This window comes from Lacerta agilis, chromosome 6 (genome assembly GCF_009819535.1).
Source record: "Lacerta agilis isolate rLacAgi1 chromosome 6, rLacAgi1.pri, whole genome shotgun sequence".
In the NCBI taxonomy this organism is placed as follows: Eukaryota; Metazoa; Chordata; class Lepidosauria; order Squamata; family Lacertidae; genus Lacerta; species Lacerta agilis.
In genome coordinates, this window is record NC_046317.1 from 71105068 (window position 1) to 71132551 (window position 27484).

General features: G+C 41.4%; 1 protein-coding gene across 4 annotated transcripts in view; it reads left to right on the top strand.

Annotated features, from left to right (window-relative positions):
* Window positions 1-5396: 5396 nt before the first annotated feature.
* DHX35 (DEAH-box helicase 35) overlaps window positions 5397-27484 on the top strand; it is a 37299-nt gene continuing 15211 nt past the window's right edge. For 2 of the 4 annotated variants that reach the window (XM_033153388.1, XM_033153389.1), the window contains exons 1-15: window positions 5397-5481; window positions 12341-12474; window positions 12813-12905; window positions 13646-13723; window positions 16694-16798; window positions 17272-17333; window positions 18357-18426; window positions 19034-19093; window positions 20888-21000; window positions 21222-21449; window positions 22734-22830; window positions 23644-23802; window positions 24660-24870; window positions 25392-25516; window positions 27169-27223. In XM_033153388.1, the coding sequence (XP_033009279.1) occupies window positions 5442-5481; window positions 12341-12474; window positions 12813-12905; window positions 13646-13723; window positions 16694-16798; window positions 17272-17333; window positions 18357-18426; window positions 19034-19093; window positions 20888-21000; window positions 21222-21449; window positions 22734-22830; window positions 23644-23802; window positions 24660-24870; window positions 25392-25516; window positions 27169-27223 (1630 nt within the window). In that variant the 5' untranslated portion in view covers window positions 5397-5441. The remainder of the gene's footprint in view (window positions 5482-12340; window positions 12475-12812; window positions 12906-13645; window positions 13724-16693; window positions 16799-17271; window positions 17334-18356; window positions 18427-19033; window positions 19094-20887; window positions 21001-21221; window positions 21450-22733; window positions 22831-23643; window positions 23803-24659; window positions 24871-25391; window positions 25517-27168; window positions 27224-27484) is intronic. The other 2 variants (XM_033153390.1, XM_033153391.1) reach the window with 1 other exon arrangement.

Genomic DNA, 27484 nt, shown 5'->3' on the forward strand with positions numbered 1-27484 from the left:
AGTATTTTCGTCTAGTGGGTTTTTCGTCTAGCGAAGCGGCAATGCAAACCGCGGTTTTCGCTAGAAGAAAAAAAAATTCGTCTTGCGAGGCAGCCCCATAGACTTTTTCGTCTTGTGGGGCAGCCTTCCGCTAGACGAATGCCTTCGTCTAGTGAGTTTTTCGTCTAGCGAGGCATTCGTCTAGCGGGGCACCACTGTACAGCGGATGCTGCTGGGTTGGTGGTTGTTGCTTTTTTTTTAACTAGGCTGCCCAGCCATCTTTGTGATACTGCAAGCCTTTTTCAGGTTTTGCATTCCATGGAGAAAAATGGTTTGGGGTGCCAAGCCAATACAGTGGTACCTCAGGTTACATACGCTTCAGGTTACATACTCCGCTAACCCAGAAATAACACTTCAGGTTAAGAACTTTACTTCAGGATAAGAACAGAAATAGTGCTCTGGCGGCGCAGCAGCAGAGGGAGGTCCCATTAGCTAAAGTGGTGCTTCAGGTTAAGAACAGTTTCAGGTTAAGAACGGACCTCCAGAATGAATTAAATTCTTAACCTGAGGTATCACTGTATGCACATTATACCTTGCAACACAAAGGTAGCCATCGTATGGAAAGTACTTCACATTGCTCTTTGTGGCTTACATTTTGTGTGCATCACTTGTAAGTGCTCCAGCCTTCACACTTGGTCAATTCTGTACCGCCCTTAGAAATGTTGCTTTCTAGTGCTTTTTTGGTCTAAGAAATCATGGGGTAACTTGGTTTTATCAAGGGACAAAAATATTAGCTGCTTTGTGTGTTTTTTTTAAAAAACCCAGTAGTGCCTTTTTTTTGTCCCAATTTAGGAGCATGTAAAAATATTTTAAGTGTATCACCCTGTAGTTTGCCTGATAGCCGATGGCTAACAAAAGACAATGTTCAGTGACTCGTAACTTTTCCAACAACTATGGCCATATCTTAGGGCAAATTTCCCAGTTGTTGTTCGTTATTTTCATTGTCTTCTACTTTTATGTATATAACTCTTATTTTGACTTTGAAAAATAAAACATTTCCAAGAAAGAAAACACATCTTTCCCAAATTAGAGGATTTTTTAAAGGTAATATGGAGTCAAACCAAACATCAGTTTATATTCTGCTTGAACATAAGTGTGCTTAAGGATTGCAACTTTGACTCCAAAATGTCTTCATATTTTCATTTTTTCCCCTAACAGCCATTTGAGGTGGGTCAGTTCAGGACCAAGTGACTTGAACAACTTAAATGCAGATCCAAGCTTTATTATTCAGTCCACAGGGGTAGTTCAGAATAAAGAAGAAAGCAAAGTCTAATGTGGCTCAATTTAATATTACTTTGTGCAGATTTTACTTTGTTCAAAAGTGCACTGAACAAGTCCATCCAGATAATGCAAAGAGACAACTTGGAAATCCGTATGTCCTTTGTTTCTAAGTGGATCTGCTCACATCTGTATGTATCTCCAGTACATCCAGCTTCTTTGATGAGTAAGTTATAACATCTGTTCTGCACTTGTCAGAAATTGATCTTTTCGTGTGGCAGCACCTGCACTTTGGAAGGGAACGGCTACGGGTAGTAGAGGCTTGAAAACTGTCTCTGCCGAAAGAGGCTTTGGGGACTCTTGACAATTTTGCTTTCCTTTACAATATAAGACACAATGGGGACTGTTTACACTCTGTACAGTGGTACCTCTGGTTGCAAACGCTTCAGGTTACGAGCTCCGCTAACCCAGAAGTAGCTGCTCCTGGTTGCGAACTTTGCCCCAGGATGCGAACGGAAATCGCACGCCAGAGGGAAGCCCCATTAGTGAAAGCGCGCCTCAGGATAAGAACAGTTTCAGCTTAAGAACGGACCTCTGGAACGAATTAAGTCGTAACCAGAGGTACCACTGTATTTCCAAAAGAATAAGGCTGCAGTCCTAAACTTGTTTACCTGGCAGTAAGCCCCACTGAATTCAGTGGAATTTCCTTCTGTGTAGACATGATTGGGATTGCAGACTCGGTCACCAAAATAACCCCCGTCATCTCTGCCATGAAAATACAAATTCTCAGCCCAGAATTTAGTGTTAATTTTAGTTAAAGTAAGCCAATTGACACATTTTCTTACTGTGTTTTCTCGCCTGCTTTTTTGGAGAAAGGATGGGATATATGTTTTAATAATAATAATAAATTGGCATTGCTTGTTAAGGAGAAGACCTTAAACTCTCATGGAACACTGATCCCCTGGAAATCTTATTCTACTAAACAACAACAACAAATTATTATTATTATTTATTACTTTTACTCCGCCCATCTGGCCGGGCCTTCCCAGCCACCCTGGGTGGCTTCCAACAGGATATTAAAAACATAATAAAGTCAGATAGTTGTTTATTTCATTGATATCTGATGGGAGGGCGTTCCACAGGGCAAGCACTACTACCAAAAAGGCCCTCTGCTTGGTCTTTTAGTTTATGAGATCTCAGCAGGCAATGTGCACATGCTGCAAACATATTTCTGTATGCACAAGGGCTAGAAGCTTGCAATTCTCAATAATAATAATAATAATAAAATTTTATTTATACCCCACCAAACTGGGCTCAGGGCGGCTAACACCAATAAAATCACAACAAAAACATAAAACAATTCATTAAAACAGATTAAAATACAATTTAAAATTTAATCTAGACTGCAGCCTCATTTTTAAGCAGCCCACCAATCACACCAAAAGAATGAAACATCAGGGTTAAACTGAAACCAACCCAAAGGCTAGGTGGAACAAGCCGAATTCTCCACTGCCCCCAACACATTCTGCAGGATTCTGTACTGCTGTGGTATTGTAGCACACAGAATGCAGTTTCTCTCTCAAAAGTGGTGCCTATTGTTCTACCGCATCTACTCCTCCACTGGATCTAGGGCCATCTTTCCTAGCTCTTACAAGCAACACATAACAAACAGAAAGTTAAGATTGCTGGATAGTACATGTACTGTGTGGTAACTAGTTCTGAGAGACAAGATACATCTTGTTTGCTTTTCAAATGCCAATAACTTAGAACATTATTTTCCATTAGCCTTCGGCTGCAATCCTATTCATGCCTGCAATCCTATACATACATAAATGCTTGAGACTAAGTCTCATTGACCAAGTATGACTTCTGAGCCACGAGCATAGGATTGCACTGTTTTATTTGTTGTATATAAGTGAACACTATTGATTGATGACAGTGCATTTCCTAAATGGAGCCCAGTGTAATTGACTGAATGAACAGCAAGCTGAACACTGCAACACATTTACTTGACTGGAATGGAATGCAGAGGGTTTGGCAGCAAAATTCTAGCTTTTAGATAATAAATAAGGAAAAGTGAATCGCAACAGGAGTTGTTACAAACTAAGCACATTCTGGTTTATTAGTGTGAAGTGTTGCTTGGGAATTCTAAGAAAGCAAAAAACAAAAAAAACAGTTCAGGTCTGAAAGGTTGTCTGCTATCTTGATTCAAAATGACATTCAACTGTATCTAAACATGGATAAATCTCCTTGATCTCAGGAAGCATTATGCAAAATTTGGCTATGACCAAATTCTTAGAGAACAGTCAGCCCCAAAATATAGTAAGTTATTAGAGATGAATGAAGGCTAGACTTATGCTAGTTCCAAATCTGTATGTCATATTCTGGTTGCTCTTTCTACCTGCTCTTCTCAAATGAAATTTCAGTGTTGAAAGCTGCAGAGCTGAGTGGATGTTGGTCAATGCCCTTTTTAATTACCCTTTCATTTTGCAGTGAGTTTATGCCTGATTCACAGCAGAAGTAACCAGAGGTGTGGTTGTTTGCAAAGTAAGAATCTGGGAAACTGTTTGAAACCACTCCCCCATATACATAGCTGGAGCAACCCTGTTGCACTTTATTTTTTTATGAAGCCCTCCTTTAGTTTGTTGAGAACAGAATGCTGAATTTAATGGCCCTTTGGCCTGATGCAGTAAGGCTCTTGTGTTATTAAACCAAGACATTATAGTGAACAATTCTAGAGTGGCCTCTGCTATGTTTGCTTGCTTTACACATGCTGGGAGATGTTCTCTTATGAGAAAAGTACAGTTATCCCCTTTGTGCTGTCTAAACCGCTGCATCCAGGAACAAGTTTCACCCAGTGGTGTTTTTTTTTCTAGAAAAAGAGGTGCTGGAGCTCACTGTGAACTTCCGAGTTCCATCTGGAAAAAAAGCCCCCACCTTGTGCGAACTTGGCCACACAGGCCTAGTTGTAGCCGCACCAGCACTATTTCTGATTCCTTCCCACACCTCCTAATTGAGCGCATCTGCCTGGGGGGAAGGGCCATAGTGCAGTAGCATCCACCATTCCTGCAGAAAGCCCCAGGTTCGAATCTTGGCATCTTCTGGTAGGGCAAGCCATGTCCCTGGCTGCCAGCCAGGATCGGCGTTCGGCGGTGCTAATCTTGATGGATCGATGGACTTGACTTTCCCCGAACAGTGAGCTCCTTGTGCTCAACCTCTCTGTCTTGTCTGAAGCCCGTGGCGTGGCTCGGCCAGCCCAGCTTGACTCAGTTCCTCTCCGCCTTCGGGTGCCAAAGAGGGAAGGCGCCTCGGGCTGCGATCCAAGGGACCTGTTAAACGGGACGCAGTTGCCAGTGCAGACGCGCCGGGTGAGGAGCGCGTGGGTTGCACGTGGGATGAGAAGGAGCGACTTGAACTCAGCGCTCCCGGATTGATGCAGAGGACGCCCGTCCATCCCTCCAACCTTAGCCAACTTGGGAAACTTGGGAGGCGAAGGGAGAAGCCTTCCAGCGAGGGAAGCGGGTTCAGGGCTCTAAAAATTCCCTGTTTAGGACAGTTTTTAATGTTTGATCGTGCTTTTAATATTCTGTTGGGAGCCGCCCAGAGTGGCTGGGGAGACCCAGCCAGATGGGCGGGGTATAAATAATAAAATTATTATTATAATAAATAAGAAGGGAATGCTGCTTGGGTGCCTCGCTCATGGCGTGCCAGTCTCACTGCCTGCCACGGGACTCATGCGCCGCAAAAGGTGGTGAAAAGGACAAAATAAAGCGGCTCCTGCTCTTTATGGGATGCAGAGAGAGCCCGATTGGAATTGGTTTCCCAACGGAGTAAAAGACAGAATGCAACCAAAGCAAAGCGGCAGAGACACCTGATCCTTTATTTTGGATATACAACTGCACAACAGGATAGGGCTTTTATTAGGGCCGACTGCAAATACCACGCAAGGCTTTGCATTTGTTCATGCAGCAACGTACAAAAAGCAAAGCTCCCGCTCTTCCCCCTCGCAGCCAGCCTGGCTGCTGGGAAGGAGGCGGCGGTGGCTCGAGCCTGAGAGTTAAAGCAACCATGGCAACCCCGCATCCAATAGCAAAGCCCTCCCCGGCCACGTGATGCGCACTCCGTGGCCGCGCTGCTGCGGAGCGGGCGGGCTCCTTCGCTTCCTTTTGACCTTTCACCCCAAGATGGCGGCGCCCGTCGGTCCGCTGAAGTTTTGGAAGCCGGGTAAGGGCTGAACCTCTTGGGGAAGGGCGGTGGGGTGGGGGGTGGAAGTGCAAGAAGCTGAGGGGGGCGCCGGGGAAAGCTTTGGCGGAAGCGCCTCTTCGCGCGGCTGAAGGGCTCGAGGGGACGGTGGGCGGGGTCCGGGATGCTGCGAGGCGCTTTCCTTGCGGAGGACGGAAGGGAGAAAAAAGCCCGTTTCTCTTTCCTCTGGCGCTGCAAAAGATGCATTGTCTGGGGGTGGGCGGGGTGGATAACCATATCCCCAACCCCACCCCAGGCCGTGTATTCGCGGAACAAACCAAAATAAAAACACTGCAGGCGTGTGAGGCTCCTTGGACTTAACGGTCCTTCCTCGGGAACGTGGCGGCGTGAGAGGGGGTACTCTGCACGTGCTCGAGAGCACCTTCACCCGGGCCATCCTTACGCTTTTGCCGCTGGTTTGAAAAAAAAGGGGGTGCTCGAGTGAGCTCTGCTGTAAACGGAGCTTATAGCGCTACTCCCAGCCTCCTGCTGGGATATAGATAGATAGATAGATAGATACAGTACTTTTTTCTAGGGGGAAGCATATCCCTAAACATTTTGTGAACCGGGTTTGGCCTCATTGAGGGGCATTATTTCAAGATGAGTAAGAAAATGAGAGTACCCCTAAACATTCTTTTAGAAAAAAAAGCACTGGATAGATAACTAGATAGGTATAGTACAGGGATGTCCAACCTGTAGATGGTGATCTACCGGTAAATCACCGGGGTGCTCCAGGTTTGATTGCGGAGTGATAGGAAGTGATCACTGAGAAACAACTCTGGCCTCCCCCACCAAAAAAAAAGCTAAACAATCCTTGGCAAATCTCCCCCCCCCCCCATTTAGTTGCCACCTTTGGTAGATCACTGCCAGTTTTTTTTATACAGTACTGGGAGTACATCACAGTCTCTTGGGAGTTGGACATGCCTGGTATAGTATATTGCAGTGAGGGGGAGGATCTGCATTGGAGTCCTCTTTCAGTTTCACTGCTTCCTGTTAATAGGTTCTCAAAACCGCTTTGAACCCCCCCCCCCAATCATATGGTATATGCTGTATAAGGCAAAAATAGTCCTCTTCTCTTATGCTAATTAAACAATCTATGGCTTTTTAAACTCGGGGGCGGGGGTATTGTGTTTATTACTATGTAGTGTATTTTTGTGTTAACTGCCCTGTGATCCTCGGATGAAGCATGGTATAGAAATTTCGTATGAATGAATGAATGAATGAATAAATAAATAAATCATACTGAGCCTAGACGCAGCTTGATAGGCAAAGAACCTCGTTCTGGGTTCCCATTCCGAACCAGGCTCATTATGAACTCTGTTCTGCTCAGTGGAATTTACCTTGGGGTAAATGTACATATGCCAAGACTACAATCCTTATATTTAATTGTCATACTTCTACCCTGCCACTTGGAAGAAAGCTGTATTAAAAACCATGAGACTTTTTCTGTTTAAACCTAGCAGTGATCGGATTTGTATCTTTTCTGCCTGCAGTTTATCAAACAAAAGAATACTTGTTTCAACAGATGTTATCTAGTGCTAATGCAATGGTTCAAACAAAAGGGAGAAGTTTAAACCATATATGTAATTTGTTGCACAGAGCTGTAATAATAATATGGAATGTTTCCATATTGATCTCTGCACATTATTTTAAAAGGGCAAAATGTGAAAACAAGGGACATCTGTGAACTATTAGGAAAAGCTTGTGTGTGACTGAAAAAGCAACAAGGTCAACATTTTCCTCTGGTGAAATTAGACCCGGTCATCATTGGCTCATGGCTTATGAAACAATACAAACTTAGCAGTAAAGGGTTTCTGCAGTGCTAAGCAATCTGCATGCTACCTCTTTGATATATGCATGATGCTCTTGAGATGATTGTCCTGGCGTGAAGGATAATTAGCAGACAGTGTTTCACTGCGTGGATGAAATTTTATAGGTCTATTAATATTTATTTAAATTAGAGTATTGCTCACTTTGGTGTCTGGAGCTAACTTGCCCAAAAAATCAAGAACAGTGTTTGTAATAATAGTTTCTTTTAGTGTATATTTCTTTGTGCCTAGTCACAAGTTAATACACGTATTTGTTTGCACTATTTCTATCATAAGAAAGTGCTGCACAGGAGTGTAAGTAATTGGGAGAGTTATGCTTCCACTTTGGTAGAACAAATATAAATAATAGCCTTTAGACTGCAGTCCTATACACACTTACACAGGGGCAAGACCAATTGAACACATTTAAATTTACTGCTGAGTAAACATGCATATGATTGCACTGTTAGAGTTCAGTTGAACTTAGTGGGTCTCTTTTCTGAATCAACATGCAGAGGATCAGTGATGGACTCTGGACTCTCAAATTTGGTGCCCTCACTTGCGCTCCGTTCTGCAGCATTGTTGTGGCGCTGCACCCTAAAACTGCCTCTGATAGGATTGATCTTCGAGCTAGGCTAGGAAACTTAAATCAGGCAACTACTGTCCTATATCAACATTCAGCTTCATTGGATGCCCCCAAATTCTAGTATTATGGTAGAGAGAGAAAACCTTCACCAGACCTTGCCTAATTTTATCATGACCTTTACTCACCTTCTGTCTAACCTAAAAATAATCTTTCTTCATCTGGGAGTTGCTCCAGCACTTTTTTCTTCTCCCTCTTTTCAGCACCCTTTTCTGTTTAATATCCTTTTTCAGGCATAGCAACCGGAAATGTGATTAATATTTCTAGGGCAGTCAACCATATATCTGTATGAAGGCATTATGATACTACCAGATTTATTTTCAGTTCCTTTCCTAAAGATCCCTAGCATGATAATTGAATGTTTATTCCTATTCTGTTTTCTGTTCTCTAACCTGTTGCTGATTAGTAAAGAGCATTTCTTGCTTCACATTACGTGATTGCAATTTTTTTCAGGAGTCATTGGTGAGGGACTTCATCAAAGGTTTTTTTTAGAAGTTCAAGTACACAATGTTTTTACCAGATTCCCCCCATCTACATGGTCACTAACAAACTCAAAAATGTTATTCAGATGCTAGTTAGCCTTGCTCCAGCAAGACCTGCTCTTCTATATGCTTGGTAATTTTATCTACACATATTGACTGGCATTGAGGAAATTACTGTTGCTTTTTGAAACTGGCTCTTTTGAGCATATTATGGATGGTAAATTGAATCTGAAACTATTTTTGTTAAGTATTATACTGCTGTTTATTTACCACAGGCAATGTTGCAAATTAAACCTTCCAACATTTATGACCTTGACTGCCATAGAAACTATAATTTGATTGGATTTTAGGTTCTACCAATTCTTTTGTTAGTTACTGACAAGAACATTGCATTTGCAGAAGTGATGTACATGATTCATGCCATATATATTTATGATGCATCTTTGGACATTGTGTTGCTTCTATTGATCACCAGCATGAGCCAAGTTTTAACAAAGATTGTGCTTGAACTCTCAGATACTTTTAATTGGAACTGACGAGAAACAGGCTGGGAAGTAATGGCTCTTATTGCCTCTGCAGGAAATTTTTAGAAGTGACCAATTACTTCATTATTGCCTGAATTCATTTTTTGTATACCTGTAGAATATGGTGGCAGATGTATAATGAATGTGAAACATTAGCTATCAATTATGAGTTGTATTCAATTAAGCCCTCCTCAGTGACCCATTGAAATTGATAAAACCAAAGGTAGTTAGGTTTATTAACTTCAATGGGTCTATTAGCAGGACAAGTTTTGAATTCTGCACTATACCTGTATTGTCCCAATGCTGATACCTTTCGCAAGTAAGATCTAGTTTGTTTGAGGAGTGCTGGTTTCTTTGGGACCATTTAGTGCTGCACAGTTGAGTCAACAATAAGCCATGGCAATGATTTGTCCTTGAATAAGAAATCATCCAGAGATGATCTTCAGTTTGTCCAAAACATCATGGAGAACAGACAATTGAAGCATATTGGCTACCAAATGTGTTGGGATGCTGATGCGTAGTGAGGAAAGTCTCATGCTTGTCATTATGGGTATGCAGTTCTGAACTACTTTTGACAAATGGACGAAATCTTTGAAGTTTCCTAGGATTAAAATTTGCCATCACATCTGAGCTTAATGAAGTAGCAGGTTGGGCTGTAAACGAACAAACTACTAGCATGAGTTTGGCCAAACTGCGGGAGGCAGTGGAGGATAGGGATGCCTGGCGTGCTCTGGTCCATGGGGTCACGAAGAGTTGGACACGACTGAACAACAACAACAACTGAGAAGCCCGTGAATGATAAAAAGTGCTACTCTACAAAATAACAACTTGACCATGATGACATATATAACCAGACATACGTATGTAACCAGACATACATGTTTATGCTAACAGAAAACACACTGTTAAGTTTTACTCAGAGAAGACCCATTGAAATTAATTGACCTAATTTAGTCATGTTCATTAATTCAGTAGGAGTACTGTTAATAAACCTAGTCAAATACCACCCCATGCAAATATGTCAGTAAAAACAAGTTTTGGAAAAACTGAGTGCATGGGGACCTTTCAAATTGTGATTGCAAGGATATATACACACACATGCTACTTGAGTGCTGCTCATACTATCCTGGAAATGTATCCTGACTGGGCCTAAGTCAGCCTGGCATAATTAAAGGTTTTCATTTATTGTGTTCTGCAACCATATGGCATAGCTCCTACAAACTGAAGGGCATCTCAATGAACTTGCGTAGGGAAAATGCAAATTATGCATATCCATAATGATGGGGGTGTTGTTGTTTTCTCCTTGGAACATCAGTTGCATGATTCAGCACTTACAGCTGTCAGTAGCTCTTTAGTAATCTGCAGCAAATCCACAAGGATTAATGATATGGTTTTGTAAGGTAAATTTATTTCTGACTAAATGTTTGTAGTTTGTTTATAGGGACGCGGGTGGCGCTGTGGGTTAAACCACAGAGCCTAGGACTTGCCGATCAGAAGGTCGGCGGTTCGAATGCCTGCAACGGGGTGAGCTCCCGTTGCTCGGTCCCAGATCCTGCCCACCTAGCAGTTCGAAAGCACGTCAAAAGTGCAAGTAGATACCGGTAAATAGGTACCGCTCCGGCGGGAAGGTAAACAGCGTTTCCATGCACTGCTCTGGTTCACCAGAAGCGGCTTAGTCATGCTGGCCACATGACCTGGAAGCTGAACGCCGGCTCCTTCGGCCAGCAATGCGAGATGAGCGCCGCAACCCCAGAGTCGGACACGACTGGACCTAATGGTCAGGGGTCCCTTTACCTTTATCTAGTTTGTTTATAGTTGTTGCGGGCACTATTAAGTGAGCCTTCGGAAAGATAAAACATCTTGAAACATGCATCCTATGCGGGATTAAGTCCTTCTGAGTTGAGCAGGCTCTGTCATCCTCGGAACACTTTTTATAGAGCTAAGCCATACTGGATTCAGTGGAATTATTTCTTAATAAACATACATAGAATTGCTGCCTTCAGGTCCCTATTCAATAAATGCATTTGAGATTGCGGCCTTGCAGTTGGTTTCTGTGCATGCCTATTCAGAAGTAATCATTAATGACTTCAATAGGGCTTACTCATAAATAAATGCATAATTTGTTAGAGTGTGGTGAACTGTATTCCATCATTAATAAAGAGAAATGAGGGAGTGGGGAGGTTCTGTGTCTTATAGTTAGAAAATGGCATGTGCTAAATATGCTGAATTTTCTCCTTTTTTATTTTGCAAGCTTTTAAATTAAGGCTTGCCAACTTACCTAGAAAACCCCGTCACCTCTGCTTCTGAGCCTTTAACAGCCATATAGTGTGTAGAAATTAGCTGGGGTGATTGTACGCTATGAGAACCTGCATGACCCTCTGCTAATGTCACTGAATACACTAGTTGTTACAGACAGAGCCTCATTAAAGACACAGGAGCATGATTAGGAAAATGTTGGAAAACATTTTTCTAACCTTACTTCAATTATTAAATTGGTCCCAATAGGCAATCCTGCTGGTCTAAATGGTGTCTTGCTTCTTTTTAATGTGGATATTTCTTCCCTTTTCTCACCAGTTTCTCATTTTCAATTTTAAGTTGAAAGAGTTGTAAGAAAAGCCCTCTCAGAATGCACCCAAATTCAAATAACTAAAACCTTTTGGTTTAACATGTCGTGTTTAAGAGCTTTCCATGTTCACTCAATCTCCAGAATGTCAGGAAATTACAGCTGTTAAGGGCCTTAACTGACACATTACTTGGCAATATTTATATGGTGTGATATCCTTTCCTGTGGATGGTTCCAGCTTCATAACTACCTTGGAGCTGGATGGCTGCCAGCGGCAGACTCCCAGACCTAAGTTCCAGATTTTTCTCTTCACTGGAGTAGACACCTGGATCGTTTGCAACGGAAATTATGATTCTACATTACAAGTACCCAACTGACAGCCAATACCATCCACATAGAGTGACAGTGTTGGAAGGCTCTATTTAACTCAGTAAAACCTGTTTATATATAAATGGGGACAAGGTTTTATAGGCCTTGCATTCCCCACAGAGACACACACCCTGGTTATGTATAGATACTCAATCTTCCCCATGGAAGATAAGCTGGGCAGTGGGGAAAGGTGGGTGGGACTTCCTGGGGCTTGGTGTGCTGTACTGAGACTGGCTAAGGGCCACAGGCAAGCTATGCCTGGTGGTTTAAACAAACTAATTTTGAATATCTTAGAATTCATACTGGTTTGTAATTCTCCCTTGCATGATAGCCTTAGATGTTACAAAAGCTACAGAGGTTGATTCTGATAAGCTTATCTGTCCACTTCTTTGCATTTGTCTAAAAGTCTTGTCATCCTATTAATAGTGACATTTATTTATTTGGTCATACAGGGACAGAAGGGCCTGGTGTCAGCCTTTCAGAGGAGAGACAGAGTGCTGGTGAAAGCTCTAGTGTTTCAGTGATCTATAATCCATATGTTTCCCTTTCTATTGAACAACAGAGGCAAAAACTACCAGTTTTTAAGGTATTAATTTCTTTAAGTACTTTGCATTGAATTATTGTGCACATGATCTTCTGTGTATTTGTTTTGCAGTATGAAAAGTGATAGTGCATTTGCAACATAGAAAGTTCATTTCTCTGACAAAATACTTTTTTAGAATGTTCAATTATTTTGTACAGTAACTTTGAGTGGATGAAAATGCACACACCCCACTATCAGTTTAGGCACATGTTGGATTCAGTGGGCTTTAAGGAGTATGTGCTAGGTTGCTGTTTTTGCTCAAATACTTCTCTCAATTGGTGTTTTGAACTTGTTTTCTTCAGCCATTCTAAATCACATTTGAATGTCTATTTTTCTTTCAGCTTAGAAACCACATCCTTTATCTGGTAGAAAATTATCAGACATTGGTGATAGTTGGAGAAACAGGATGTGGGAAAAGCACTCAGATTCCTCAAGTGAGTATGAAATAATTCATTTTCCTTCATCTGTAGGAATTTATGCTCTTACCCTTCAACCCAGTACAGAGGGTAGTTTGCAAGTACAATAAAAGCAGAAGAATATATAAAAGCAGCATAAATGCAAAGAACAAGAGTCCAACATTGTATATATGGACTTCTGCTCTAATAATGGGACCTCACCTTTCTTTCTCCTGCATGCAGTCCACATTTTCTCTGGAGGGTCCCCTAGCACTAAAGCAGATTTTGAGGGCACCTAGAAGGCTGCAGAGGAGAGATGAAGAAGCTGGAAGTCCTGTTGCATGAGCATCTTAACATGGACAGCATTGGCTGCAGTACAGCATCTACAAAATGGATCAAATTAAATAAAAAAAGTTATGTGATAATAGGACGTCTTCATTAGGTGCCTGAAAAGTCTCTCTGAGGAAGGCATTCCAAAACTGGGGTACCACCACAGACCTCCCCCCCCTTTATAGCCCTCACATTTCCCCAGATAGTAGGAGAGCTTGTGAAACTCTTATGAGGATCATAGTGTACAACAGGGACATGTGGAGACAGGTGATTCTTCAGGTACCCTGGCCCTAGGCTGTGAACTTAATTAGATAGATAGGAGAGGCAGGAAGGTTCCTTGTGCTAACAGGAATTGTTGCACAGGCTTCCGTTAGTGCAACTATTTAACTTAGAATATAACTTAGAATTTTTATACCATCTGTGTTAATAACTTTGTTTCCCCATTACAGTATCTAACAGAAGCTGGCTGGACTGCCGAAGGGAGAGTGGTGGGAGTAACACAACCTCGGAGAGTTGCTTGTGTTTCAGTGAGTGCCCTCAGTTCAAACTGTTTGTCTACGTATTATTCTTTTGGGGAATGATACATGTTTTAACCTTTTGTATAGCACCTTTTGGGACACGGGTGGCGCTGTGCGTTAAACCACAGAGCCTAGGGCTTGCCGATCAAAAGGTAGGCGGTTTGAATCCCCACGACGGGGTGAGCTCCCTTTGCTTGGTCCCTGCTCCTGCCAACCTAGCAGTTCAAAAGCATGTCAAAGTGCAAGTAGATAATTTCCGTGCGCTGCTCTGGTTCTCCAGAAGTGGCTTAGTCATGCTGGCCACATACCTGGAAGCTGAACGCCGGCTTCCTTGGCCAGTAAAGTGAGATGAGTGCCGCAACCCCAGAGTCGTCTGCGACTGGACCTGATGGTCAGGGGTCCTTTTACCTTTACCTTTATAGCACCTTTTATATCAACTTTTGACACAACCCAGTGCATAGCTAAGCATTCCTGAATCTCATTAAAATCCATGTGGTAATGGGACCTTAACTGGGCTCCATAACTGATTGTCTTCTGATACAGAGTCTGACAGATGCTGACTTGCTCAAGGCCCTATGACTATGTTTTCAGTGAAAATCTTTGCAATAGGGTGTTAGCCCTGTTTCCCCTCCTTCCTAATGATGTGTGTAGTAAGAATGAAGTAATTTGTTTCTTTCCTCATCACAATTGAGCATGACTTTTGGTGAAGAATTCCTTCTTGTTTTGACTGAAACATTGAGCAAGTATTGGTGAAAGCTTCTTTCTCAGGGTTTGCTGTCCTACTTCCAGTTTTTTGTTGATGGGTTTAAACTGCCACATCCTGCGGGTCTCAATAGAAGCCATTTGCTGGAATAACATCATGGTCAAGCAAAAGATTTTACTTTGTGGAGTCTGCAGTGCACAGCAGTTTAAAACACATCAGCTTAAAAGTAGGAAGTTAGGGAGGTGAGAACAGCTTTGTACAGGATCCAAAGAAGCATGTAACCATTAAAACATGGTTCATATCTTTGTTTATTAACAAGGGCTTGAAGTAGGGTACACAAAATACTTAACATTTTTGGAGCCCTTGTTCATTTCTTGTGTGATTGTTCTTCGCCAGAAGGGTAGTTGTTATTGTTACTTTACAAAATATTGAACTTGAAGTTATGATGTGCAGGGTTTTTTAAATAAATAAATAAAATCCGCTATATTACAGGCATTCAGTTTAGAGAGACTTTCTGTGCTCCAGGCTGTGTATTTACACATAATTTGGATTTGCATTTTTATGCTTGTTTTTAGTTTGTTTCAAGGCTGCATAGATTTACCATATGGCCCCTTTTGATGAACAAATGTGAAACGTGCCTGGATATTTAAGCCTTTGGCACAGAAGCCTTTTTATGGATCCAGTTTGTGCTTTCATTTATAGCACTATAACTAATTGAAATTGATTTTTAGAGTGGGCTGCTTATTGCTGATAAGAACATTGTTAGAGAAAGCAGTCTTGAAGAAACATAAGCATGACATGGGGAGGAAGCCTAGTTCAGTTTTTGAGTGGCTGCAGAGGATTCAATTTTCAGTTTCGAGTGGCTACTGCAGATTCAATTTTCAGCCTGCCATCTGCAGTTAAGGGAGTTCAGGTAGCTGAGCTAGGAATTTCCTCTGTAGGAAAGTTGTTGCCAAACAGAGCAGACAGTACTGGGCTAGTGGACAAGTGGTTTGGCTTTGTACAACGCAGTTTTTCTATTCATATGAAGTGTGAGGGGTTTTAAGCTTGTTAGTCTCTCTCTTCAGTAAGCTGGAAATATTGGGAGTGCAGGAGATGAAAATATATTGCCTGAAAACATGGAGTCAAGAAGAAAGGGACAATGGGAAGATAATGTACATAGAAAAGGCTTCAGAACTTTTGTGCAACTTATGCTTTGGAAATAGCCAAGCATTCTAAAAATAGATCTGTAGAAGTGGTTATATTAGTCTAGTGTTCCAAAACAGGAAAGTTCTGCAGCACTAAAAAATGGCATAAAATTTGTTGGGTAGACCCCACCTTTTTGGGGTGCTACAAACTGGTGGTGTGTTTCAGACCCTTATCCTTGAGCAATGGCCTTCTGGGTTGAAAAACATAGTTGCATATGTTCATGCATTTTAATGTTGAGACTTTTGCCATTCAAAATTTTGTCTTTTGAATTAGGAAAGTATGAAAATTGAGAGGGCAGAAAGCTAGCTGTTATTCCATATATCCAGGAATTAAGCTGACTATGTGATTCCACCTTCCTATTTCTAACCATTCATCAATCCTTTGTTTTAATTCACATAGGCTGACAGTAAGCCAGCACTGTATAGGTGGTTCCTGAGAGGAGATGTTTTTATCTGTGACCATTTGAGAAGTCTTGTGGTGCATGCAAAGCACTGAGGGATACTAGGGAAAGTGTTACTACATCATGAAGTGCCAGTCTAACTGCTAATACAATTGCAGGCTGTTAAATCCTGGGGCTACATCTGGCACAACTAAAATTCATCCAGAGTCAAGTGGTTGATTGTAATTGACAGAATACATGTATTATAAATAGCCTGCCTGCTGTATAAATAGATTCTTGCTACATTGGTGTTCCAGTGTCAGCTTTCTGAGTTTGATGGTGTTTATAAATAATAAAAATATTATTTCTTTATTACTATTACTGTTTGGGCAATCAAAACCTTATGTCGAGTCACTAATATGAGTAGAGTTTTCAAATATAGGGGTTGTGCTAAACTGGTTCATTGTAGTCCTTGTAGAAGCACAGTAATTGCAGCTCCACTGATCCTAAAAGACCTGTGTCATACGAGGCATGCTTGTGCAGACGTTATATAATTGTCCAACAGGATTAGCTCAGTTTAGCCAAATTAGCTGAACTCAATTTTTAACTACAGACACATGTCAATTATTATTAATGAGGCCTGGTTCAAGAATTAAGTTTTGTTTGATGTCTACAGTTTTAAACCTCCTCCTCCTCCTCCTCCCATTAGATCGCTGGCCGGGTAGCTGAGGAAAGGGGTGCCTTGCTGGGTCATGAAGTTGGGTACTGCATACGATTTGATGATTGTACTGATCCACAAGCTACAAAGATTAAGGTAACATCTTTGAAAAATTGCCCGTGACCCCATAGGTGCAGAAATTTGTGTCCCTTGCTTTATCTTCCTAATGATGTGAAATGTATACCCATTTTTTTATTCCATACATAGCACTGTAGAAAGTGAAGTGCCATTAGAGATTCATAGGCTGAGAAAAAGCAGTAGACGCAAGAGAAACCTGCAAAAATGTACATGTTGCAGCACCTCTTCAGTATTCCAGACAGCTAGCCGTGCCCTTTTGCCCACCTAGCTTTCCGTTGTTAGATAAAGTTGCTTGGCACTTCTACACAATTTGGAGTTCCCATAATCATGCTGGTACCTTCTTGTATGTGGATTCTGCTTTCCTGACTTCATAGGGATGCATTCTTGGCTCTGAACTTTGGAAATGCAGGAAATTGTGTATCTGTTGCTGGAGTTTTGTGCTGCTGAAGTTGCTGAACAAGTCGTCGATTGTTCTTGTATCTGTGTTTTAGTTCCTGACTGATGGGATGCTGGTGAGAGAAATGATGGCTGATCCATTGCTAACAAGATACAGGTTAGGCTAACAACCCTTTTAACTGCTGTATACACTAATGATGTAAGGCTCCCCCCCTTTCCCTTTTGCTCACATTTATCTTTAGTTTGGCAGCAGTGATTAACTTTTTTCATTTTGCTTATTGTTCTGTAATTTGCCATGGATACTTATGGAACTTAATAAAACAATAAATTCTGAGCACCACCTTCTGTAATTGTGCATCAAATTAGGAGCAGCACCAATGAAGTACAGTGCCCTTGATCCCAGAGGAATACCACAATTTGTGGCAGATATCAGGGTTGAAGAAACTCAGTCCCAGGGGCTGAATGCAGCTGTCTAGGCTTCTGCGTCCAGCTCTTGGGCCTCTTCTCAGGCCACACACCCTTGCACCAGTCCTGCTCTCTGCTGTCCTTGACTGCATTTGCCAGACGCAGATGTGTCATTGAACTGTGTTAATGCCTTCTGCTTGTCCGGGCGGAAGATGGAGGGGTGTGTGTGTGTGTGTAGAAACCCCTGACTTTGGTGTGGTTGGAATGTAATGTGCTGAGCCGAGGAAAGAGTCATATTTGTTGCTCTACCCACTTTTATTACCTAGCAGTCACACCAACTTGTACCTCTATACTGATGTGCGGCCTCCCAAAGGTTGCTCATAAGGAAATGTGGCCCTTAAGCTGCAACTGGTTCCCTGTCCCTGGTATAAATGAACTTGCACACCCAATCTCCAGGCCTCAAATTTTGTACTTTTACCGTAAGGAGTCATTGGCTTAAGAAAAACTATCCCTAGCGTTTCATTACCCATTCCATTTTTTTCTCCACAGTCGTGTTTAATTTATGGTTATTGCAGCTCTGCTGGAGTTTTAAATTCAGCTGAGTCATAAATGTGTGACTTTCAAGATCAGCTTGCATACTACTTCCATAATTATTTGAATTGTGCCTGTTATATAATGTGTTACACTTGGTAAATTGGAATTTTTCAGGTGGACTTAATTTCAGCTTTCATTGATATCTCATAATTGTAACTCTGCTGTTTTCCTTTTGATTCAGTGTCATCATGTTGGATGAAGCCCACGAGAGGACCTTATATACAGATATTGCCATTGGCTTATTAAAAAAGGTTAGAGCTCTCTTTGTGCATCCTACCTGCATTCCCCCACAGTTATTTAATTTCAGAATTGAGCAAAAGGTTATAATGTTTCTGGAATTATAACCTGCTCAGAGTGTCTATTCAGTTGCCTGTGTTTGTGAGCCGATTACCTTGGTCCCACTATCAAAGAGTTTTCTGTTCTGTTAAGCTTGCAATGGTGCTAATTATGAGTTGATTTTCATAATGGATGCTATTCTAGAAGGAACAGTTCTGATGGAAACAGCAAGATGAATCCTACCATACTTGTCAATAGTTTGCAGGGCTTTAAGACAAACAGGACTAGCATCATTTCATAAAACATTTTCCTAAGGTTTGTTTTAGTATATCTAAGCATGATACACTGGTGGTGAGGATTATTTTAGGGGTAGCATATTACTTAAGCTCATACACCTACATGATTTTCAAATGTGAGAATATTTGGCTTGATTTGCAATGCATGGACTCTGAATAGGATAAGTCATTTTCTGAAAAATAGAGATACTTGATTTTTGCTATTGTTTTTGTATGCATATGAGACCAATGTCTGTGGTGATTAACCATAATTGAGCATTAAAAAAACCCCTGCTGTGTCTCACAGGTTCAAAAGAAACGAGGAGACCTTCGCCTGATTGTTGCATCAGCTACACTGGATGCAGAGGTAGAACTAACATATTAGATTCAAATAATTTCCCTGTTTTATTTCTGATAGAAAATGAAACAATTATCATCTTGTATTTCATTCTATAGAAGAGTAATGGGGAGCCTGTGCCCCCCCCCGATGTTGACACCTCCCATCATCTTTTATCACTGGCTATACTGACTGGGGCTGATGAAAGTTAGAGGCTAACAACATCTGGAGGTTCTCCTCTTCAGTAGAGTGTGGGACATGGTAGCCTAATCAACACATTCATGCAGAGGCAGACCAAACCCCATCAGAATGGATGGCAGTTGAACAAAGTCACTGTTAAGATTTTATGTTAACTCCCATTAATTTAGCGGGTCTCTCTCCCTACCCCCATTCAGTTTCGGCAGGGGAACTAATTTCTTAACAATGAAAATTTTGGAGGTGGTTGAAGGGGCAAAGGGTTTTCATCTTGAATTTTAATCTCATCCAGAGAACTTTCACAGCCTTCCATTGAGGTGAACATTTATGAAGCCACTAAGATTTGTATTTCCAATCCAAGTAAAAGAAAATTTGGATTGTATTGCCTACACTTAATATGCTGGTACTAATGTGCATAAAGTTTAAGCTTAATTGCTGTTAGTTTTGGTTTACACTACATGCTATTTCCCTGAACCCTGTGAAATGATTCCTTTTTAGAAGATTCTAGAGCAGATAATACCCAACTTGTGAAATTGTGTGGTCAGTTTATTTTAAAAGGGATTAGATTTATTCATATTTATGAAATAGTTATTGCAGAAGTTGCAACTTTTGCGTTCTTTCAGTTTGATCTGTTTTTTTCTGTTTTTGATTTAAAATCAAAAAGCTGTACCGTTTACATTGGTAACACAACTTAAAACTTCTGTTGTCAGCCATATTGTCTCCAAAACATTTGATAATTACTAGATTAAGCAAATTAGGAAGAAATTACAAAACCAAGGACACCTAGACTGGTTGCTACTTTGAAAAATATTTCAGCACTAGTTATGGGGAAATGTACTTGTTATTAGGTTATATATTGAGGTATGTTTTGTAGCAGCATAAAATATCAGAAGTTCACAAAGATGGATTAAATAATTGCTGGACTGCCCTATGTTCTGGGCTGGGGTGGCAAATCTGAGCCTGCAAGCTGGGTCAGACCTGCCCAAGTCATTCTAAGTGGCCTAGCAGGAACTAACTTTAATTGACCACCACCAGCAAAATCTGTGTCAGAAGTCTTCTCCCTCTTTGCGCATCCTGTCACCTACCTGCTTGCAGCAATACATGAGGGATTATAGGTGTCTTTGCCAGGTTACCAGGGATGTTTTTTTCCTCCCAATCAAAACACTGCACTAGGAGGAAAAGTTCTTCTTAAATCCCAGGACCAATGTATGCCCTTCCATATGTATGCAGATAAGTAAATGAAGCCTCTTGGAACATAAATTGCTCACAGTAATTCCAGAAAACAATTAGTTGGTGGTATCCAACTAATTCGTTCCATCAGTACAAGGATTTCCACTTGTGCAGTGGAACTCGCCACGTGTCTCTTAAATTTGATCTGGGGGTTTCCCCGGTCCTCCAGAACAGATGTGAGGAAGGCAAGGAACACTCACAGGGAGATGAATGTGGGAAGGTCCATTGCTCAAGTAGAAATCCTTGCCAGTGACAGAACGAGTTAGTTAGGTCCCTCCCTATGCTTATATTTTGAAAGTGAAAAGTAGCAACACCCTGCCTTTGGCTCCTGAGTTAGGAACTGGACTCTTTTAAATAATGCACTGATTTTCAAAAAATTGTTTGCTATCTTTGCCCTAGAAATTTAGGGATTTCTTTAACCAAAATGAGACCAGTGACCCAAGCAAAGATACCAGCATGATCCTTACAGTGGAAGGGCGGACATTTCCAGTGGATGTCTTCTACATTCAGAGGTCTGTTCCTGTTTAATACTCGTAAGTGGTGACTAGAGGAGCGTGCATCTTGTGACACCCGCTTGTCAACCAAAAGTCTGGGCGGGAAAGGGAAGCATTAAACGGACCTTAGGTATTATTTTAAAGAGTTGTCTTTACACGGGTACCGGCACGTTAAGGATGTAAACCTGAAATCTTGCTTTCCAATTGAATGTGTCTTTCTCCTATTTTGTGAGCAACAGGCGCAGACTTCAGTGGAGGAGGGCTTCGGGAACCTTCCCCCGTCCCCTTCTGCACCGGCCAGCTGGAGCAGACTTCAGACGAGTGCTACGGGGACTCGGTGGAATCTTCATGCTTTTCCTCCCCTGGAATCTTAGTCCTTCCCTTCCCCCTCCACAGAAGGGATATGGGCAAACCTGGCAGCACCTTCATGCCCTCTCTCCTCCTCCTCCACAGAAGGAGATGGACAGGTCCGGTGGCAGAAGTGGCCTCGTTTTTTTACCCCTGCACACACAGTGCTTGCTTTTGTGCTTGCGCTGGGCAAGGAAATGTGGGTGTCATAGGCGGATAATCATGTGCTTTGTGAATCGTGTGCCTTTATTTTCTTGCGACCTTACTATGTTTGTGTCAGGAATTTTTGAGGAATGCTCGAGTGATAATGGCAAAGCATTCTGGGAGAGTAGCCATGTTAGTCTAGGGTAGCTGAACCAGCAGACAGTCTTCAGGGCTTATTATATCATTAAATGCATGAAGCAGTGCGTATATATGGTTGTATTAATTTAGTCCTTTGTTTTTCATTCCTTAAACACTGTATGAGGTGATTGTGTATTATGCAAATATTAGAGGCTTGAGTTTCCCACCTCCCCAATTTTTATTTTAATATTTTTCAATATACAAATTTCCATTCCTTTCTGGGGAAAACGAGGGCAGCTATTTGATATTTGTTTAAAAAACAAAACAAAAACCCGGCTACTTACTAGTGCATATAGGGCTGCCTCATATGTGCATGTACATAATTTGATTCCTATATGCTTGGTCCTACCAGCTGACTTGGTGCACTGATTTCACTGGAAAGCTTTTGTATGATGTGGTATGGAAATTCTGTTGATGGCGTTGTATCTGTGATGACCCTCTCACATATGCAAGATCACATGATGCAGGCATTGAGTATTAAGCTTCCATGTGTGATCCAGTCCATAGATAGATGTAAATTTTCATATAGGGCAATGCCATGTTGAACGCCTTCTCTGCATGTTAGAGGCCCCTTACAAAATTTCCTTGTAGTGTTAAATTGGATATTGCAGGCCCTTATAATAGATGCATATAATTTATTTGGGTAATAGGAAGCAATTTTGTGTGTTTGTACAATGCTGAGTGCTTTGTAGGCAAATATTAGTACAACTGAACTGTTTAAAAAAGTAACTTGTTTAGATGTTGAAGCAACATATTGATTGAATTGTTTTTCTGCAATTGTGAAATAAATTATTGTGTGTGTATGTGATATAGAGATGGAGGACTCTAGATACAGACATTCAGGATTTGTGATAATGTCAAAGAAACTAGTGAAGTTATTTTAAGTGACTTGTGAAGAATTCAGAAAGGTCCAGCTAGCGCCAGGATTAATTTTTAGGTCATGTATCAAGCATAATTCAAGTATGTGAGCTGTCTAACTATATATTCTCTTTTTTATCCTGGTGATAAGAGCAAGTTTTGCCTTCCTTACTTGAAACTCATGTCTATGCTTTTTCCAACAGTCCTGTTCCAGATTATGTGAAATCAACTGTGGAAACTGTTATGAAAATCCATCAGACAGAAGGTGATGGGGATATACTGGCATTTTTAACTGGCCAGGTAGACACAGAAGAAATGTTTGTCCTGTTGAAATTGTTACTTTGGTATAAGATATGTTCACTTTGTGCTGTGCAAGAATTCTGAAAACATTTTTAAATGCAGAATGTGTGCGAGAGGGAGCAAGGCTATAAAATGGTAGTTTCAATAATTCAAGAATTTAGGGTTGCTGCATACACCTGTTTGGGGTTATACTAAACTGTGAAATACCACTGTGGTTCTAATCTGATTTGAGAAGCTTCTAAGTCACCTGCTTTCATGTGCTAGTATGGTTTTGCTTCAACAGCCATATTTCAGTTCGTTCAATAAGTTGTATTTCAGTACAGCTTGAACTTCCCACTTACTCCGCAAGCTACTCCTATTGTACAACAATACCATGCAAATTTAGCATTCCTTTCTGTTAAGATCTTCAGATGTGGTCCTTTCCATTTGCTTTTCCTGCCTTGAACATGTCTGAGCTGGTTCCTGGGCTCTTTGGCTTTAATTGATCATAGCAGCAACTTGTGAAAGTAGTAACGATGATGTACAGGAGAGAACTACACCAACATTATGCTTCCTCCTCTGCAAACCATGTCCACCATGTATATTTCTGTCTCTAACACAGAATGCCATCCTTGTAGCACAGATACAATGTAGGTTGTAGGGACAGGAGATGCAGTGGAGCTCACTTGACTTTGCAAATCACAAGTTTTAAAAATTTCCTAAAATAATTTTGACAACGTAGAGGGAATTTGGCCTGTGTGTTTCAGATGTTTGGAAGCTGATATTGGAGCTTAAATGCATTTTGATCTGTTGCTTATATTGATGCTTTTCTAGGAGGAAGTGGAAACAGTTGCTTCTATGCTGATAGAACAGGCCCGTGTCCTTGCTCGCACAGGGATGAAAAGACACCTGCGAGTTCTTCCAATGTATGCAGGATTACCTGCTACTGAGCAGATGAAAGTGTTTGAGAGGGTATCTCCCAATGTTAGAAAGGTAAATTTGCTTCCATTGTCATAAATGAATAGGGCACTGTGCTTGCGAATTGGTGGCATCGCCCACAGTCGATTAACGTTTTGCCACATCGCATTTGGTAACCGCATGGTAACAATGCATTTCCCCACATTACGTTTGGTAGCCGATGCTGTAGGGTTTTCTGTAAGTCCCCCTCTTGGGATCAACTCCATGTATCCTGTTTGATAAACAAGAGTTTTTACTCATTTTTATATTGCTTAGAGCAGCCTTTCTCAACCTTGGGCTCCCTGATGTTGTTGGACTACTGCTCTCATCATCTCTGACTGCTGCCCCTGCTAGCTGTGGATGATGGGGGTTGTAGTCCAACAACATATGGTGATCCAAGCTTGAGAAAGGCTGGCTTAGAGGTTAATCATCTCTATGCTTTGCGCTGCAGTTCATGGTAGCTCGTTTACTTCCCTCAAAATTCTGAATGCAAGACTACAACCCCTGCCCGGCAACAATGCCCACCCAGGTTGTTTGTAGCGAATATGTTGCTTTATTTATTTTATCTTATTTTATTCTTTGAAGACTTTGTGCTTTTCTTCTCTGCTCCAGAGTACAAATCTGCCCTTATACAAATCAACGGCTCTGTTTTTTGCAGCACCTTCAGGGTTTTGTGCGTGTGTGTTTAGTTCTTTTCTTTAATGCAGCTTTTCAGGCAAGCATCACTGCTGCTAGCCTAAACACTCCTAGAAAACTTTGTGAATTAGAGTCCCATTATTGTGATTCCCCACCTTATATCAAACTTTTTCTGCTTTTATTTTCTGAAATTTAGCTAGTCAGGAATCAGCAAGCGTAATAAATCTCAAACAAACTGGCTTTCTTTATTCTTTCAGGTGATAGTGGCCACTAATATTGCAGAAACGTCCATCACAATCAATGGAATTTCATTTGTGATTGACTGTGGCTTTGTGAAACTACGTGCGTATAATCCAAAAACAGCTATTGAATGCCTTGTGGTTGTCCCAGTATCAAAGGCCTCGGCCAATCAGAGAGCGGGTCGTGCAGGCCGGAACCGCTCAGGAAAATGCTACAGACTTTACACAGGTGAAGTGTGTGTAACACTTAAAGCTTTGCTCTTTTGTTTGTGGCTTGGGTGGCACTGTACTTAAAAATCTTTCCTCTCCTTCAGTGGGGTCCCCTGACCCATCAGCTTGCTGTATTTGGGGTGGGGGCACCAGGGATTGCCCAGGTGAGAAGGGATGGGAAAATCCCTTTCCATCAGTTTCCATCTGTTTACATTTCTCAGAAACATTCACTTTGCAGGCCTGTTTCACCTGATTCAAACCCCTCCACCTCTGATTCTACATGCTTGACACGTTCAATACTCACTTTTGCATTTAGATAAAAATTCGCAGGCACCAGATTCTGCAAAATTACCTTCTTCAAACACCTTTTTCCAACATCGTCTTTTTTAGTTAAGTTGTCTTGTTTATCTCAATTCCTTACTAAGCATAATTGTTAACATTAGGAATGCCTTGTGTGTTTTTGTTTTCTCTCAAGTTCAGGAATGTTGTAGAGGTTTGACTTAAAGGATTTGCATTTTAAAACGTTTGCCCTCTTCACAGAGGAAGACTTTGAGAAGTTGCCACAGTCCACCATTCCCGAGATGCAGCGCAGTAACCTGGCACCGGTCATCTTGCAACTCAAGGCTTTAGGAATTGACAATGTGCTTAGATTTCCTTTCCTCTCGGTAAGTATGGGATTCTTCTTTAATTTTTCTGTGATCTATGGTTTGTCAACTTTGTCTACATGGTATAAGCCATTTTACAAGGACTGCAAGGTCTGCTGTCCTGTTGTGTTCATGTGGACCATATGCATATCTTCCTGTTAAGTGCCAGATTAAGAAAGAATAACGGCGTTCCTTTGCTTTTATCTTCCCTTTTGTTTCTGCATGTCTCATGGCTCTTTCTGAATAAAGGTTCTAAATGTCTGCAGGCTATAAGAGAGGTTAAAAAGAGCTTGTAAGTCTTGAATGTTCTCTGAATATTACTAGTAGGTAGCAGACTATCAGAGGTCAATGGTTCATAGCCTAGTAACTATTGCTCTGAGACCCAGGAAGTAGGATTGGGTGGACCTAACACCAAGGTTGAATGTTTGCCTAACTGCTTCTGAAGAGCACTGTCTTTAATAAAGAAAGCAAGAACCTCGGGAACTTCCACAGAAGAAAATAAAGCATCCATTTTCAGATGGCTTTCCAATCCAGTGCTCCTGTTTTGTTTATTTACGCAGTGGAACTTACCCTACCTCTTCCCTGCCCTGCAGCCCCCCTGGAAAAGACACTGTTGGTGTTATTGGCAATAGACTGCTTGGTGGTTTTTTAATCGTAAACTACTTTGAGATGTTGAATAGCTGAGAAAGCGGTATATTACGATAAATATCTGTTAACTAGATTTCGCATTCCCTTCCCATATTTAGCTTGTGATGGAATGTTATTTGCTGAATGGGGATATCTAGGGGTCTTCATGGCTACTAACATGCTGCAGCATGCAGAATATAGAATAATCTGGGAATGAATAGCTTTTGGTCACAGCAGCGCTGTTCAGGTCCCACATGCCCAGAGCACTCTGTCTTGGAGCAGCAGCACCCTGGACTTGTTCTGACCAGGAACCATTGAAATTGCACTGAACAAATATACAGTGGTACCTCAGGTTACATACACTTCAGGTTACATACTCCGCTAACCCAGAAATAATGCTTCAGATTAAGAACTTTGCTTCAGGATAAGAACAGAAATCGTGCTCTGGCGGTGCAGCGGCAGCGGGAGGTCCCATTAGCTAAAGTGGTGCTTCAGGTTAAGAACAGTTTCAGGTTAAGAACGGACCTCCGGAACAAATTAAGTATGTAACCAGAGGTACGACTGTAGTCAGTTCCAACAGAGAGAGTTTTTGGTGCTGTAGCATGGAAAGATGTTGCATCAGTCTAGCACAGTTGAGTTGTGCATTGTGCCTTTGTGGGCAGCTTTGGCAGATGATTCACTAAAATTTAACTTTGCTCTGATTCCGTCTCGTACAAGTCCAGTGTCTCTTTGCTTCCTGATTCTTTTCATCCCAGCCTTCAAAACCAGTCTCTGGCCAAAATATTGGAGTACATGGTTCTAGGTTTTGCAATGTTCCCCTGTCATCCCTTCAACACACTCCAGCTGTCACAAGGAAATACCTAAAAAACAAACAAAACAAAAAAAAACCTAGAAAAGTTTTTGGCCGTGAAATACGTACAGGCATAAGTGGTTCCTGGGTGAGAGATCACATGGGAGCCCTTAACTGTGTCCCTTGAGTTCATTGTAATGTAATAAATTTCCATACAGTAGGCAGAACAAATGTTATGTATGTGTTTTTCCCCCAGCCTCCACCTGCTCAGTCAATGGTTCAAGCTTTGGAGCTGCTCTATGCATTAGGAGGTAAGGTTCCTCTGCTGATTTCCGTCATATTTTTCAGCTGAATTGTGCATCATTGCCAGCAATGCTGTTAAGTTCATTAAGGCCCTGCACCTTTAGACTTCAAAATGTCAAAAGCAAAAGTGAAATGTAATAGTAGGCTTTTATTGTTAGTATCTCATGAAGAGCACGTCAGGCTTTTGAGATGCTGGGAGATAATGCATTTTCTTTAAACAAGGTATTGTGGTTTCAAGATAGTCATTTATCTCTACAATCACTGTCTGA